The 18,373-nt window shown below is 36.1% G+C and overlaps 1 protein-coding gene across 7 annotated transcripts in view; it reads left to right on the plus strand.

The window, feature by feature from the left end:
- The window catches only part of LOC105218325 (polyamine-transporting ATPase 13A3), a 36,384-nt gene extending 19,990 nt beyond the window's left edge, over positions 1-16,394 (plus strand). For all 7 annotated transcript variants that reach the window (XM_029044198.2, XM_011193843.3, XM_054235435.1 and 4 more), the window contains 8 exons: positions 17-177; positions 233-594; positions 686-884; positions 940-1,244; positions 11,611-11,811; positions 11,877-12,168; positions 12,227-13,729; positions 15,570-16,394. In XM_029044198.2, the coding sequence (XP_028900031.2) occupies positions 17-177; positions 233-594; positions 686-884; positions 940-1,244; positions 11,611-11,811; positions 11,877-12,168; positions 12,227-13,729; positions 15,570-16,315 (3,769 nt within the window). In that variant the 3' untranslated portion in view covers positions 16,316-16,394. The remainder of the gene's footprint in view (positions 1-16; positions 178-232; positions 595-685; positions 885-939; positions 1,245-11,610; positions 11,812-11,876; positions 12,169-12,226; positions 13,730-15,569) is intronic.
- The last annotated feature ends 1,979 nt before the right edge of the window (positions 16,395-18,373 follow it).

Below are 18,373 nucleotides of genomic sequence, written 5' to 3' on the forward strand. Positions count from 1 at the left end.
TTTTTTATATTTTTAGGAAATCTATACAACAGCGGGCAGGATTTTCGCCAAGCTTGCTAGCGAAAAACAGAGCTTCTGGCAATGAGAACACATTGACATTAGAAACGCAGCGAGAAATTGAAATTGATGAGAAGAATTTTCATTTTAGTGTGCACTTTTCCTCAGCATTATTTAAACGTGAGTGGTTATTAAATATTTAAGCATTTTATATTACTAAATTTGAAATTTTTAGAAACTAAAAGTATGCGTATAATCAATTGCAAACAATTGCGTTACGTATGGGACAATCAAACACAATCATTTAACAAATTAAAAGGACTCGATGTAAATGTGTCGAGCGCATACTTTCATCAGCAGCGCGGTCTGCCAGTGCAGGAACAATTGTCACGGCGCTTAGCATATGGACCAAATGAAATAACAGTGCCCGTTAAAGACCTAAAGACTTTACTAGTTTTAGAAATGCTTAATCCTTTCTACGTTTTCCAAATATTCTCGGTAATATTATGGTTCACATATGACTACTATTACTATGCGTGTGTGATATTGCTTATGACAATGTTTGGCATTGGCATGTCAATTATACAAACTAAGAAGGTGATTATAAGCTTAAACTGTAAAAACTTCTACGAAAAACTTTTAACTTTAAAAACATCGAAACTATATGTTTGCTTTTGTATTATGATAGAATCAAGATTCACTGCGTGAAACTGTAATAAATAGAGGTTGTGCGATGGTTGTATCGGAGACTGGACAAGTGCGCGAAACAGGCACTGAGAGTTTAGTGCCTGGCGATGTGATCGAAATACCCACCAACGGCTGTACTATGCATTGTGATGCCGTACTTCTATCCGGAAATTGCATTCTGGATGAATCAATGCTTACAGGTTTTTAATTCTCTTATGCCTTATATTTTACTAAAATTTAAAATTTTTTATGTAGGTGAAAGCGTGCCTGTTACAAAAACGCCTTTACCAATGAAACGTGATTTGATATACGACAAGAAGGAACATGCAAGACACACACTATTTTGTGGCACAAAAGTTATACAAACGCGTTATATTGGTTCTGAAAAAGTCTTGGCGATTGTTGTTAACACTGGCAACATAACTGCCAAAGGTGGACTTGTACGTTCAATACTCTATCCACCACCAGTTGACTATAAATTCGAACAGGACTCCTATAAATTTATTGAATGTTTGGGTTTAATTGCCTTGATTGGCTTTATTTATACCTTAGTGACGAAGGTATGTATTAAATGTGCCACTTTGTGCTTGGTTATTTAGCTTATATAATAACTTTTATAAACATTAAAATAATCAAACGTGTTAGTAACTTGTACATTTGACCTTTTCTGTGGTTAAGTATAGTCAAGAATAGTATAAGATCGTCTACTGTTCATTTATTGCTGCCAAAAAGCGCAGTGTGTTATATGAAATACAGTAGTTTTCCGAAATAACGAATATTCGTTTTAACGAAATCCGCTTATAACGAACAAGCAAATTTTTTACATTCAGTACCTTAAATTAAATATGAGCTGCAGCTACAAAAATTGGTCCATTTTGAAATAATTTAGCTGACAAAATATATGTATGTATACTCGGCAGAGCGGCTGGGAGAAAATTGTCCAAGGAAAAGTGGCTGTCCTTTTATGCAGCAATTTAAGTGCCAGCAAATAAGAACAAAATCACTTCCGCAAAACGACGTTTAATCAAGTTTTTAAATAGCTATAGAAATTTACGAGTACTACTAATATAAAAAGTATTTTGATCTCGTATGACGTTAATTTGCCTATTAAGCACAGTACTTATTTTAAAGCAACATTTGAATTGTTCTTCGTAGGCAACAAAATAACGTAAACAGGTTTCTGTCCAATTATATTCTGAATTAACTGAAACATTTAATTGAATTATTCTATAACCAATGTTTTCAAATGGATTTCCTTTTTGTTGTAAAATAGTTAATAATTTAAGTCCTTTGCTCTTGGCCTAGATGTGAAGTTTCTGAGATTGCGCAAATATACCAAGTGAAGACAGGTTCTTCTCCACCTGGTCCTTCCTTCGTCTTGTCCTCGTTCACCACCAGACCCATTCGCTTCGCTTCCTTATCCAGGCGGGAAAAAGCAGAACTAACGGCGCGGGTGTTGTTTCCAATGATATCGATATATGGTGAATATCTGGTCAGTTGTTGATTTTCCAGGTCTAAATCCACACTGATAAGGTCCAATCAGTTTGTTGACGGTGGTTTTCACACAGCACCCTCGATAGAACCTTATAAGCGATGTTAACGAGGCATATCCCACGAAAGTTGGCGCAGATTGTGGGGTCTCCCTTTTTGTGGATTGGGCAGAGTAGACTGAGATTCGAATCGTCGGGCATGCTTTCTTCCGAGCTCGGCCGACAATCCATCGGCCCCGCCGCCTTGTTGTTCTTCAAACGGGTAATTTCTGCATGGTCGGGCAATGGAACATCTGTTCGACGTCGTCGATTGGGGAATCGGGTTCGCCATCTCCTGGTGTTGTACTTTCACTGCCATTCAGCAGGCTGGAGAAGTGTTCCCTCCACAAACACAGTATACTCTGGACATCAACAACTAGATCACCTCTGGGGGTCCTACAGGAGTGTGCTCCGGTCTTGAAACCTTCAGTTAGTCGCTGGACCTTTTCGTAAAATTTTCGAGCATTACCCCTGTCGGCCAGCTTGTCAAGCTCTTCCCACTCACGCATTTGGGCCTCTTTCTTTTCTGCAAATGCGTCTCGCTTCCCTCTTCAGCTCTCGGTATCTTTTCCATCCCGCTCGTATTGCGGTCGATCGCAACATTGCGAGGTAGGAGGTCTGGTTTCTCTCCACTGCGAGACGATAATCATCATACCAGCTGTTTTCTTTTTTTTTGACTTTTCCGAAAGCCAATGGTTTCGGTTGCAGCTGTACGTAAGGAGTTTAATATGCCATCCCACAGTTCCCTTATACCGAGACGCTGATGAGTGCTCTCAGAGAGCAGGAGTGCAAGTCGAGTAGAAAATCGTTCTGCTGTCGGTTGTGATAGCAGCTTCTCGATGTCGAACCTTCCTTGTGTTTGTTGACGTGTGCGCTTTTCTACACAGACACGGGTGCGTAGCTTAGCTGCTACAAGATAGTGGTCCGAGTCGATATTGGGACCACGAAGCGTACGCACATCAAAAACACTGGAGACATGTCGTCCATCTATCACAACATGATCGATCTGGTTGCGAGTGACTCGATCCGGTGACAGCCAAGTAGCTTAATGGATTTTCTTATGTTGGAATCTAGTACTACAGACGACCATATTTCGGGCCCCGGCGAAGTCGATCAGCCTCAGACCGTTTGGCGATGTTTCGTCATAGAGGCTGAATTTTCCGACTGCTGAATTTTCCGACCTTCTTACCCACCCTAGCGTTGAAATCGCCAAGCACGATTTTCGCATCGTGGCGGGGGCAGCGCTCATAGGTATGTTCTATGCGCTCATAGAAGGTATCTTTGATCACTTCGTCCTTCTCTTCCGTCGAAGCGTGGGCGCAAATCAGCGATATGTTGAAGAACCTCGCTTTGATGCGGATTGTGGCTAGACGTTCATCCACCGGAGTGAATGCCAGAACTCGTCGACGGAGTCTCTCTCCTACCACGAATCCCACACCGAATATGCGCTCCTTTATATGGCCGCTGTAGTAGATGTCACAAGGACCCACCTTCTTCCGTCCTTGTCCCGTCCATCGCATTTCTTAGATTGCGGTGATGTCAGCCTTTACTCTTACGAGGACATCAACCCGCTGGGCAGAAGCACCTTACCAATTAAGGGTCCGAACATTGGGCATAGGGCATCTGCATGCCCTTAAATCATAGTCCTTTATAAGTTTGCTGTGGGGTCGTCATCAAAAGGGGGGTGTCTCATCTGAGGCTGTTGATTCTTATTAATTGGTTATTCGTTTTTATGTGGTGGGTCCCAAACCCTACGCACAACCGCATAAGCGGGATTCGCCTTCTCACTTTAGCTCGCTTCCAGACGGATGTCTGTTGGCTACCCAGAGGATACTTGGTCTAAGACCGGAAGTCGTGAGCTGCTTGTGCCACATGCAAAAGAATCGTTCCTGGCCACTCCCAAGTGAATGGCAGTCAGAAACTTTCCTCACTTACGTGACTCCATCCTCCTTTTTTTCATGCTAAAGGTCGTTATTTTGATTAGTGTTTGTTTTAACCGAGCCTTTTTATTGTGGCTTAGTGGATAAGTTTGGATTAAGATTGACCGGTTATCAGTAAGATCTTCGTTTGCAAACCATACAGAGGGTGCCGCGCGAATTATTAGTTAATTATTAAAATTTGTTTACATTTTAAAACTATATTTAGGTTAAATCTACTGAGAGTTGTTGTGCTGACTTGTCACTTAACACCATCAACGACTCGGATTAAGATAAACAAACAATATGATTTTTAGAAATATACTAGCAATGCACTTATCTACATAAAAGTGTTTGTTTGTATGTACTGTATTTCTTTATGCTATAACAGTATACAGCATAGTATGTATGTATTTATAATATGAAATGTTTTTTTATAATTTATAGCATATGTATGGATGTTGTTCACTACAATACATAGTAAATATACATGTTGGTTTTTATTTATTTAAAAAATAATTTTATTAATATTGGCTTGTGGCAGTTTGGGATTGGTGGAGTCATCTGAGGACCACATCTAGGTTGATAATCGGATGGCAGAGGCTTTATATTCGCTTTTCGATCCCACATCCCCCGGAGTCATTTGATCCCATAGAATATTATATAATATAGTACATATACATAGGTCCTTTATACAGAAAAATCTGTACCATATATTAACTGTCTATTTTGGAAGTTGGACAAAATGTGTCTCAATGTTTAAACATTAAGCATTAAAATCCCTTTATATCTTGGACAATACGTTTAATATGTTAGTTAAATAAGTTAAATAACACTTGTTGTTTTGTATTTTCTAATCTATTATAATTTGGTGAGCTACTGCTGCAGCTTATGAGCTACAATTTATAACTAAAACTTAAATCTAAAGAAAAGTATATTTAGAGCCTATGTTTACTAATAGCTACGTGACTTTGCACTGTTGCACTATTAATAGTATTTGTCTACAACTTTGCTTCCGCCGTTTTCCAATAGATGTCTCTAGGGTCAAGCACTGGTCGATTAAATCGATTTTTTTTGTATCGAGCTTGGACATTTGTGTCAACATTAACCCAATAAAATATTTGTAGAGATCTATTTGCATCCCAAACTTATTCTCAACTAAAAAATGTCACTTTTTGAGCCGAATTCTCGACGTTTGCGGGAATGTCTCTAGGGTCAAGCACTGGTCGATTAAATCGTTTTATATCGATCTTGGACATTTGTGTCAACATTAACCCAACAAAATATTTGTAGAGATCGGTTTGCATCCCAAACTTATTCTCAACTGAAAATGTCACTCTTTGAGCCGAATTCTCGACATTGGCGGGAAATTTTGCTTTTCTTTTTTAATTCCAAGAGAAGTGCGGCTGAGGCTCATCGACATTTGTAACCGTTTTATAAAAAAAAACTTAAATATACAAAAAACGGCGGAAGAAAGAAAAAGTTGTAGACCTAATATCAGGCGACCAATGTGAGATAACGAATTTCCTCAATATTTTCTGTTTCACTATTAATAACATCAAGCGACCAACGCAGTAGCTGGCATGGAATAGGGATTTCGTTCGCTTTCCTTCAAGAAGTAGGCCGTCCTCGGGCTTCCTCAGGCTGTCAATAGCAATCTTTAGGGAAGATATGCGTCCCTTTTCTTTTAATTTTTGGAGCACGTTCAAAATACAAAATACAATAGCTATGATGAGGAGGATAGCCACGCTAAACGTTGCGGGTCTTGTTGTCAGTTTTTTATCTAAGCCTCCAATGTATTGTAGATTCTTGATGTTAAGCCTTTTAGATATGATAGACTTAGAATTTGTTGATGCCAAGTGATATTTAAGAACGCCGATCTCGCTGAGCTGCGGTGTGGTCCAACTTTATGCTTCATATTTGAGAATAGAGACCCATTTATTTCGACTTCTTCATCGAATGTCACCAGAAATGTACCATGGATGGTTTTTCCGGAGCTGTTGTCCATTTTTATAACAGCAGTTACATCATTTAAAATGATGATACCGTCGTCTATTACTTCCAACGGTTTTAGGTGGCTGGGACGGGTGTTGCAATGCGCCGTGCCACCGGAGTGCAGTTGTTGAGCACAAGGGGTGGCAGGTAATTTCTTGCCGAAAGTCCTCGTGAAAGTATTAGTGCAGTTTCCAACTGGCGTAGTGTAGTATTGTACCGTTGGGTTCGACAGGAAAAAGAATAATACGGTTAATAACGCGAATCTTTGCGAGTGTAATAGTGTTTCAAGTTCTGAGATTAAGGTTCTACCCCTTGCGAGTAATGTTTCATATAGGTGACCAGTATCGATTTATTTATCTTTTGCATAATTAACGATAGTATTTACGGTTTCTGTTAATTCGTTCCTGTATCCGAGTATTTATTATTGCTTGTCTATCTATTGACTCAATTAGCTTTTGTTGGTTGAATTTTAGTTTTACAAAATCATCAAAATCGGGAGTTCCGGCAACCACTTTAAAAGCAGTTCCTAGAATATTAATACTCTTTGCTTGCCTATGGTGAATATTAACTGTTTCTATATGACCTATATCAGATTCTAAATTTTTTTTGTTCACATGCGACTGGGGAAAGTGTTTCATCAGTACTCTTGTTTCACTAGCTATTTCTAAATACATGGTTAAATTAGATGAGTGTCTGAGATATTTAAAAAGCTGCCAGATAAGTGCATTTCCATCAATTAGTAGGATGTAGTCCGAGTGTGCATAATCGGATATTTTTGCGGCTGCTACAGTCACGAAAAACACCACAGTGGATAGCCTAAATAGAAAAATATTGTTTAGAATAGGAAGTGGAATTTAGACTTATCTTAAATTGTCCTTATGGACCTCTCACCCTTTTATTAGAGCCTGTTCCCAAATCGGCTTCTATTGTAGCTTCTTCACACATAGGTGTAAGTTTGTTGCCTAGCATCTAATTTCCAGAACAGAAGTGATTTTATTGTCCTTGATTTTAAAGATGGCTCATTATCGCAAAATATAATTCTGTTATGCGCATAGAAATTCATAAGTTGTAAAATTGATGGTTCTATGTCAATTATATTTCTCGACGCTATAGGTTGTACTGTGGCGAATTTTGAAAGTTTATCGATACAAGTTAAGTAATATTAAAGGAAAGAAATGCTGGGAGCATTTTTCAAACCAAAAGCAAGTCTGAAAAATTCGTACTTGCCATTTGCTACACAAAAAGCTGTTTTTTCTCTGTCCTTTTCAGCAAGTAATATCTGGTGAAATCCAGATTTTAAGTCGAGCGTGGTAAAGTACTTGGCTTTACCGAGAGTTGACAGAATTGCACTTATATTTGGTATGGGATATTTATCATCAATCGTTTTGGAATTTAGCTTCCTAAAGTCTATAACTAGTCCTTATTTTCTGTTTCCTTGTTCGTCTAATCCTTTTTTATCCACTACTCATACTGGATTATAGTAGGGTGATGCTCTAATTATATTGTTTCTCAACAAGTTACTAACTTCACTATTTACAAATTTAGAAACTCCCATTGGGTAATGGTACAAACTAGAGTATACCGCTTCTTCGTCTTCTGTTCGGATGGTGGCAACAATATAGGTATTGTAAGGCAGTGCCTCATTAGGGTCAGCAAATACTCGTTGTCTTTTTGTTATCATTTCCCTGAATTTTTTCGGGGACTTCTATGCTTTCGACCTCTGCAATTTAACGTCAGATGATTTTAAAAACTGAATTATTTCTGAACTGGATGCTGTTTTTAATGCTTTATGTTTGAAATCCAATGTAGCACCTACTTCATTAAGCTGGTCTAATCCTGTTATTCCGTCAAATGTTGACAGATTTGGAAGTATAAAGAATGTAGTTATGGTGTTGAAAATATGCATAGGACATTTTTTTAACGGAATTGAAGCCATAAAGCGACTTAACTAAGAAAGAATTAATTTACTGCAGTGACGTTTTTTAGTTCAGTTAAAGGTTTAATATAATTTTTTGAAGCTCCTGTGTCAATAAGAAGCTTTATGGTTCTACCTGCTATCGTTCGCTCTACAAACGGTAACAGGGAGCAATTTCTAAAAAATTTACTTCATCATATAGATTCGTATCATCTGTAATATCATTTGTCTCGAATTCGGCTGTAATTCGATATTCAGATTCGTCTTGAGCAAGTGTGTTTTTATTTTGTAAAAGATGATTTATCCTTTGTTGCTTTGGTGCCGTATACCGTGCCATTGTATGGTCTTTTAATGATGTGACATAATGAGAGAAACTTCTATTTGGTTGTTGGATAGACTGCCTAAATAGAGATGAATTGTCAATATCCATCGGTTGAGGTGTATCCTGTTTTGAGAATGGTCTTCTATTTTGTGTTTTTTCTCTGCTGAAAAATTGATTTTTAGACAGTTGCACGTTTTCATTGTTTGGATCTAAGCTCATGATTAGACTCAACTTCTTGAGCTAAGGCTAATGCTGATGACAGGTCATTTGGACGTGCTGCAAAAATAATGTCACTTAAGGGTTTCGAGCCTGAAATAAATATCCTCACTGCATCTGTTTTGTCGTTAAGAGAGGAAGCTAAGGGGCTGTCGTGTGTCATTACAGTTTTATTAATGAGGAGCGTTAACTTACGCTCGATTTCCTCATAGTACTGCATTATTGACAAGTTTCCTTGACGTAGAGTAGATAGGTTAGGTTAGGTTATACTGGTAGGCCAATACGCCACACACAGACCTATTTAGGTCCTTTGCGATACCAGATGGAGTGCCGTCACGTCGTCTACGAGGAGTAGTCATCCTTTAGAATGCCTGCGCTTGACACGAATTTTAAAAGTTTTTGTGGCTTCACTTTCGATACCTCTTCCAGATTCTCATATTGTACACAGAAGATGCTTCGTTGTTTTTATTGCACCTTGCTCTTGACATTTCCTGCAGTCATCTCGATCTGTAAGGCCCAATTTGTAGGCATTTGCCGCCACCAGACAGTGGCCTGTGAGTATTCCCACCAAACTCCTGCAGTCCCTTCTATCGAGTGACAGAATGAGTTTGGTGTACTTCTGGTCTACGGTTTTACACATGACTTTAGCGGTTTTACACCCCGATATATTTGTAGAGAGTAGAGTTGATAACTCTTGTTCAATAAGGTAAATAGGTCGTTTGTCTGCGTAGGTAAAGTCTAGCCTGTTAATAATAGCTTTAAAATTCCATTGTGTATTGTATGAGGGCAGCACCGTTAATGATGCAAATTTATTTTCTAAAGTTTTTACCCTTAGTTCAAAATTTTGAGCTTGATTTTAAAGTACAGAGTTAACCGCAAACTCAATAAGCGTTTTTATTTTCGATTCTCTAAGCGACATTTTATATGGTCCGGACGCTCTACTTCAATATCACTCGTAAAAATATTACAATATTTTATAAAAATTAATTAATCTTTCGCACAGATTCTATTAATAACTCTCTTGAAAGCAAAACAGTTTATAACTAAAACTTAAATCTAAAGAAAAGTATATCTAGAGCCTATGTTAACTATTAGCTACGTGACTTTGCACTGTGGGACTATTAATAGTAACAAGCTACAAATGCAGTGACTGACGTGAGATAACGAATTTGCTTATCCTCTGAATATCTTCTGTTGCACTATTAATAGTATCAAGCGACTAGCGTCTTGTGCGTTCAAGCCACGCATGAGTTATCCGTCTGTGGATGAGCTATTTGAGTTTACTTGTATGCATATTTGTATGCTATTTACTTATATTACGCACAAATGTATTTGTATTTCGGCATCAATGGAATTTTTCAAACGTTGCAATATCGTTAATTTGGTGAAATTTTGTGTATATCATATTTCATGGTTTTTGAAATATAGTTAATATAATGAGAAAAAATAATTTATTTATAACATGGTAACTTGGACAAAAGGTGTTGAACCGCAGGTGTACAGCTTAGTCAGGTTTTACTGTAATAGATTTAAAAATATTTGGATCGCAATTTTGATTTAGTTGGTTGTTAAGCTTAGCTTCAAAAAAGATCTTTGAGGACTATGAAAATCTAAACTTTGTCATTTATTGTCAAAAATTTGCTAAGCTCTAATCGTATGCAATATATAAACAACAATATCGACAAAGTTACCTACATTATCTTCATATATTTTACACAAATAATTTTATTATAAAAACTTCTGAATAACGTATTGTACAAAAATAACAACAAAAGTAAAATATCTTCCATTGCAACAAATTCACTTTCACAACTATCCTTATCCAGATATTTTATTTGTAAAGAATTTTATTGTAAAGAGCATTTGGCTTATTGCGATAATATTCACTCTTACTATCTTCAGAATCATCAACGTAGGTTAGAATATCTTGCTCACCCTCGCTTTCGCATAATTCATTTATGTACTAAGAAAAGAAAGCTGAATATTGTGCTGAAAATTTATTTCACTTTGACCGACTTGTTTTATAAGAAATAGTGCATATTTTTCTCTTAAACTGAAAACTATTGCCCCTTCAGAAGTTACCAAAGAAATGTGATTAATTGTCATATAATCAGATTTACTGTAATTTTAGATAACAAATAAAAAGGAATTTACAGTAAAATTGACGTCATGTACTTGTTCTATTAAAAACCAATTGTACCATTAAAAACCAATATTTACTATTAAATTTTTTTTCTATATTAAGTATTGTTAAGCATGAAATCTAGTGTTAAAAAGCGTAGTGGCTTAAATGAAATATGTTTGAGGTATTTTTATTTCATTGTATTTTTTTTATTTTATTTTTTTAATTCAATTTTATTTTATTCTAAAAAAAATTATGGCCAATACTGTATATATATATGTATATATATAAATGTTTACATAATTGTAGTTTACGTATCTCAAGCATATATGTATATACAGTCTGGCGTAAAAAAGTTTACGAATAGTCGTGCTCGAGTTGCAGATTTAGTATCTTTATGTTTAAATTGATTTAGTTTATAATTTTATGTACAGTGGCTAACAGATTATTTTGTGTAGCTGTAAACTTAAACTTTTAGCCTTTATAGAGAGAAAACTACTGATGATATCAAAAAGATTTAAATGGAGAGTTTTTTATAAAGGCAAGGGTACTAATTAATTTTAATTTATTTAAGAGCCTGTGTTATTGTTTCACTAAAAGTCTAATGTAAAATAAAATATGAAACTATGACATATGAAAAATAACTGCACGGAAAAAGCTGTGAGGTCTTTTTGCTAAGAAATACTTTTTCGGCGCATTTACTATGGGAAGTTATTTTTTTGAATATTAATTACAACGAATTTGCTTTACAAATATTTGGCAAGAAGTTCGCGTTTAATTTTGTTTGATACCATGGTTAGTTTTTTCTCTATATGATATTAAAATTTTATTTAACAGCTGCACGAAATAGGCTGTATGTCACTGTAAATTTAAACATTTTAATGTCTCTGATTTTCGTCTTTCAATTTTAGGTATTACGTGGCGTAGAGCCGGTCAAAATTGCTGTCGAGTCTTTAGACCTTATAACAATTGTTGTGCCACCTGCACTACCAGCTGCCATGACAGTGGGCCGTTTTTATGCACAAAAGCGTCTTAAGCTTAAGAATATATATTGTATTTCACCACGTTCAATTAATGTTGCTGGCAGTATTGATTGCTGTTGTTTCGACAAGGTATTGTGACAATCAAATATTTTTTTTATATTTATTAAATATATGTATATATTTAAATATCATAGACAGGCACGCTAACGGAAGAGGGTTTAGACATGTGGGGTGTAGTGCCGAAAACTGTTACAAATGAATTTCAAATGCCCATCAAACAGATACAGCGCTTACCTTTTGATAATTTCTTATTTGGCATGGTGACATGTCATTCCATAACTATTATGAATGGCAAACTGATGGGTGACCCACTAGATTTGAAGATGTTTGAGTCTACTGGATGGATTTTAGAAGACCAAAAAAATGTGCCAGACAGCCAAAAGTATGGTCTAATACATCCCACCATCGTGAGACAACCAAAAAAAGGTTTTTACACAATAAATACAAACTTTTACATAATAAAAAAACTATTTTTTTTTATAAGAATTTGATGCTGAGTTGCCGCAGAATGCGGAGTTGCCAGTACAACGGCAATCATCGATTGACGATTTACTGGCGGATGTTGGTCTACTTAATGGTGAAACGAACAATGATCATGGTATTGTGCGTGAATTTCCATTTACATCTAACTTGCAGCGCATGTCCGTTATTACGCGTCGTCTGAGTGGTTCTAATTTTAATGTATACTGCAAGGGCTCACCTGAGATGCTGCAGCAACTTTGCCAACCATGCAGTTTGCCAGAGAATTACTCCCAGCAATTGGCGTTTTTCGCCAAACGTGGATACCGTATTATTGCAATGGCTTATAAACCCCTCAGCCCTAAAATGAGTTATATTAAGGCGCAACGTTTGGCACGTGAAATAGTTGAGAGCGATTTGGAGTTTCTTGGTTTCGTTGTGATGGAGAACCGCCTGAAACCGGATACAACGGAGGTGATAGCAACATTAACAAATGCTAACATACGTACGGTTATGATAACTGGCGATAATCTTCTGACAGCGATAAGTGTGGCACGTGATTGTGGTATTGTTTCAACGGAACAAGCAGTGGTCACGGTAAACGCACGACAAGTACTAAAAAAAGAACGTTATGAGTATGAACTCTATTACACGCTTGAGATAGGCGGTACGGACGATACTACTAAGGAATTAGTAAATGGTGCGGATATAATATCACTACAATCATCCGTAAACAACTCGGCTGATGGAAATTATCGCATTTTTAATGGTGATATTACATCCTTAAGTAGCGTTTCATTGACACTACCCAACAGTAGTAGTCTAGCGAGTGTGGAGACTTGTGAAACGTGGACGCATCAAGATCCTGAATTGGGTTTGGTTAACGCTAAACACGAGAAGAAAGACCTCTCGCCAACCTGGCGTAACAATTATAAATTCGCAATGATCGGTAGAACATGGCAAATTATACGCGACAATTTTCCGTATGAATTAAAGAATTTCGTTGTACGTGGTGCTATTTTTGCGCGTATGTCACCGGAACAAAAGCAGGCATTAATAATGGAACTGCAACAGCTTGACTACTGCGTCGCTATGTGCGGCGATGGTGCAAACGACTGTGGTGCTTTGAAAGTGGCGCATACTGGCATTTCGTTGAGCGAAAGTGAGTCGGCAATTGCGTCGCCATTTACATCGCGTAATCCAACAATTGAATGTGTGCCAAATGTCATCAAGGAAGGCAGAGCCGCATTAGTAACGTCATTTGGTATATTTAAATACATGGCTGCATATTCCATGGTACAATTCATATCAGTTATGATTCTATATTCCATTGACTCCAACTTGACGGATAAACAGTATTTATATGTTGATTTGGGACTGATATCTGTGTTCGCATTTTTCTTCGGCAAAACCGGCGTGTACGTTGGACCACTCGCTAAGCAAGTCCCATTAAGCTCGCTTATCTCCTTAGCGCCACTATCATCAATTATATTGCATTTACTTGTCGTGGTGGGATTCCAAACGGCCGGTGAGTTCAAAGATATATTTATTTTTTGTTTAAGGGGTAAGATGGGTTTCAAAATTTCAAAATTTGGAAGAATTTATTTTAAATATCATCCAAAAATACCACATTAATCCGTGTAATATTCTAAGACATAGATTCTTTGGATTTTGTATAAATTTTGCACACTGCACGAAAATTTCTGCAGTCGATTCTCTTACGTACCCCACCACACACCATGAAAATAGTTGAAATCGAATAATAACCACAAAAAAAATCCCATACAAAGGTTAGGTTGAAAATTACCAAAGGTGCGTTAACTCACTAACGAAAAACGTCAGCAGCACTAAATTTCACAGAAATAATAGTAGAAGGAAGCTGCGCTCAGATTTTTTTACAAAATGAAAAATGGGCGTGGCATCGACCACTTACGGGTCAAAAACCATATCCCAGGAACTACTCGACAGATTCCAATGAAATTCGGTATATAATATTTTCTTGACACCCATTAATTACTATAAAAATATTTTTGGTTGCACCAATATGAGTTATGCTGTACACGGCAGCAAGCGCAATTATTTTTGAGTCGTCAAGGGGGATGATCTACCAACGGCTTTTCGGTATTTTTAAATACAAATTTCAAAAAATACTTTTTTAATACTCATCCTTGATATGCTGAATTGTTTATGTGAATAGCTCTATTCTGTGCACTCGCTCAAATAATATAGCACAAAATATCCATATATCAACTGCTTTGGACACTGTCTATCTTGGGAGTTGGACAAATTGTGTCTCAATGTTTAAGCAACAAGCATTAAAACCCCGTTATATCTTGGACAATACGTTTAACACGTATGCATATTTGTATTGCATTACTGTCGTTATTTTCTTATATTACGCACGAATGTGTTTATATTTCGGCATCAATGGAAACGTTGCAATATCGTTAATTTGGTGAAATTTTGTATATATCATATTTCATGGATTTGCTATGATACAATTTCGCGTATTTGATTTGGGTTAATATTTAATGTTTTTATTTAATATTTATTGAATTAAATGTACGTTTTTTACCCAGTTTTTAAAATAAAGTCAATATAATGAAAAATAATAATTTCTTTAGGACACTCGCGTAACTTGGACTAAAGGTGCTGAACCGCAGGTGTACAGCTTAGACAAGTTTTACTGTAATAGATTTAAAAATATTTGGAACGCAATTTCGATTTAGTTGGTTGTTATGCTTAGCTTAAAAACTTTGGCATTTATTGCCAAAAATTTGCTAAGCTGTAATCGTGTATAACATATGGAAAGCAATATCGACGGAGTTATGTTCATTATCTTAATTTATTTTACACAAAAACGGAAAAATTAACATCCTAATATAAAAACTTCTGAATAACGCGGGATATCACCATGTTCACAATTTTCCTCTTTGTATAAAAATAACAAAAGTAAAATATCTTCCATTGCAACATATTCACTTTCACAACTAACCATATCCAGATATTTTATTTGTAAAGAATTTTATTGTAATGAAAGCATAGAAGCCAAATTTATCTAGAAAAAAGTTTTTTATCTTAGACACAGAATACGAAATGCTTGATTAATTTCAAATTTTTATAAATTAGAAATTTGTAAAGTGCACAGAATAATTGTAAAAATTCTCTTGTTTTCAGCCTCTTAAAACACCTTAACTAACTGTTCGCTACCGTACGCCACTTCAATAATTTTAACCAAATCTGCTATATATCTATATATATACATATATATGCCATATCTATATCATAAAAAACATGTACTTGCATCATCAATTTGTATACTAAACAAAATGCCATTGTAATTATAAAGTGTCTTCTCTTATTTGCAGGTTGGTTCCAGTTGCATCAGCAGGTCTGGTTTAAACCTTTCAAACACAGTGATGAAGATCACTTAGGGTGCACCGAAAACTACACTATGTTCGCCATATCCAGTTTTCAGTATATTATACTCGCATTTATATTTTCTAAGGGCGCGCCATACCGCAAACCGATTTGGTCGAATATTCCACTATCGCTCTCAATGCTTATAAATCTTGCAATCGTTTGTTATTTAGTTATTTACCCCTCGCAATGGATGCGAGAGTTTTTCCAACTGGTTGTACCCGACGATTTCGGCTTCCGATATTGGATGTTATTTTATGGAGTGGTGAATTTTGTGGTGCATGTAATTGTTGAGGCATTCGTCGTGGAGTATTTACTGTTTCAAAAAGTGCAGGTGCGTCGTGACAGAAACATGCAAAAATCGAAGCGAAAATATATGCATGTGGAATACGATTTGCGTTGTTGCAAGAGTTGGCCGCCCATATCACAGTCTTGTGAAGCATTCGATTGTTCAGCACCGCTGGAAGAGAATAAACCCACGTATATAGAGATAAGTGCCGAACAAAACTTCGACACGCCTGCATCACAAAATAATGCATTAAATAGTTTTTTTGGTACGGAAACAATTCAAGCCGTACAAACTTTGCCAACGGTAGCCGAGTGCGGTGTGCTTAGTGAATCCGAAACCACCCAGTCGCTGTTGAAGGAGAAGCAAACGAGCAGTGGTGATACGAATGTGAACCACATTTCATGAGATTTAAATTTTCTCACGGCAATAACCTTATATCTACTTACGGTTTCTAAGTATAATTACTTGTGTATTGTAAGTTATTTATTTGATTTTTCATGTACACATTCAATGCTTTCTAGTTTAATTATTTGCTTTCATGTTTTGATTATACATACCACTAATTCGTATATAATAAATATGGGTTGGTTTAACAAAACAATAAAACAAAAAGTGTACTTCTTGCTGAAAAAACGAAATGTAATTCAACTTGTAAATCCTTATCTGAAACTATTTACTTTACTATTTCATTCCCCTCAATTTAATAATTTACCTACCAATTTGAGCCGGACTCGCAAAGGACAGAATACTAATCAACCTATACTCTCGAAGAAAGCAGTGTATTGGAAATGGTTTCTCCCATTCAGATTGATGTTTGTCTGTCATTTCAGCGCTTCTTTACTTCTAATTAACACTCGACTATCCAGCTATTGGAACATACTTACATGGGAAACGAAAATAATACTTCAAACCTTTCAATAAAATTGATCAAGATTGAAAGCCAGTTCCAAATTAAGAACAAAGCCAGTTCTTTTGTTGGATGCTATGGAACCTGTTTTCGTTTCAAATTGTCATGGTCCAAGTTGCGGAAAAGCTCAACGCAAACAAACAGATGATCTATCTATTGTGAACGGCAGGAGCTTTTGCAGAAATATTACAGAAAATCCCTTCGAAAACATTAAAACAGCTATTAAACAATTGGAGTGGCCCGCTCAAACTCTCAATTATAATAAAAACATAGTATCTTTGGACTATTTTGGGCGAACAAATTTTATTTGAGCCGCTGGTTAATATGCACTCATTCGGAGGAAGGCAGAAATTGCCAGGAATACAGAAAAGTATATGTAAATACCAATGTGCTAAACAGATTGCCAGAGGTCAAACAGTTCATCATATAAGACACTGAGTTTAGCACGTCGTAAATAATTGAAAAATAAAATAATAATAAACTGTGAAATATTTATAGTTGTTAAGAAAATAATTAAAATATAATGTATTCGTAGTAAACACCTGAGATATGTGGTTGCTAGAAGGCCTAAGCAATGAGCAACATATCGAGAAGTATGTTGTATAATCGGCTTCTTTCGGTGTTTTTGTAAAGCAATTAAATAATTTATTATTATATTATAATATAATATAGGGAAAAAAGTATTCGCGTTTTTTCTACCCAAGTTTGCTTAAGTTAAATAGCTGTCCTTTATTTTTTTATTTAAAAATAAATATATCCAATATACGAAAATAGTAGGTCTTGTAAAAATAATACCATTATTCTTCCATGAGACCGCTTTAGATTTATATTTCGTATTGTATAATTGCGATCGGTATTTTTGATAATGAATCTCCAAATATGGCTGTCACACGAAATTGCGCAAAAACTCGTGAACCGAATTGCATTTGCTAATCGTTGCTGAGTCGCAAAAAAATATACATTTCTTAAGTGAATGTTTACGGGTGATGAAAAGTGGTTCTGTAAAGAAAAGTCAAGATATCTTGATGAAACTTGGTACACGTATTTCTTGGCACCATAAGAAGATTAAGTTCGAAGATGGGCGAAATCGGACCATTGCCACGCTCACAAAATGGCTATAACCGAAAACATATAAAGAGCTATAACTTAGCCATAAATTAAGCTATTAAAATACTAAGTTTTTCATATCTCGTAAACTATTAAAGCTATATCAAGCCTTATACAGTTCAAAAATGTAGATACAGTGGAAATGGGATTATAACCACGCCCACCTCCCATACAAAGGTTATGTTGAAAACTACTAAAAAAAACTTTAACTCAGTAAGGAAAATCACCAAAAACTTTGAATTTCATTATAAAGATGGTACAGAAGAGCTGCACTCAAATTGGTATACAAAATTTTAAATGAGCGTGATTCCGCCCACTTATGGGTCAAAAACCATATCTCCGAAACTACTCGACCAATTTCAATGAAATTCGGTTCATAATATCTTCCTGGCTTCCCAATGTATATGTTATCAATATGTTATGAGAATAGTCCAAATCGGTTCACAACC

Source organism: Zeugodacus cucurbitae, chromosome X (genome assembly GCF_028554725.1).
Source record: "Zeugodacus cucurbitae isolate PBARC_wt_2022May chromosome X, idZeuCucr1.2, whole genome shotgun sequence".
NCBI classification, from domain to species: domain Eukaryota; kingdom Metazoa; phylum Arthropoda; class Insecta; order Diptera; family Tephritidae; genus Zeugodacus; species Zeugodacus cucurbitae.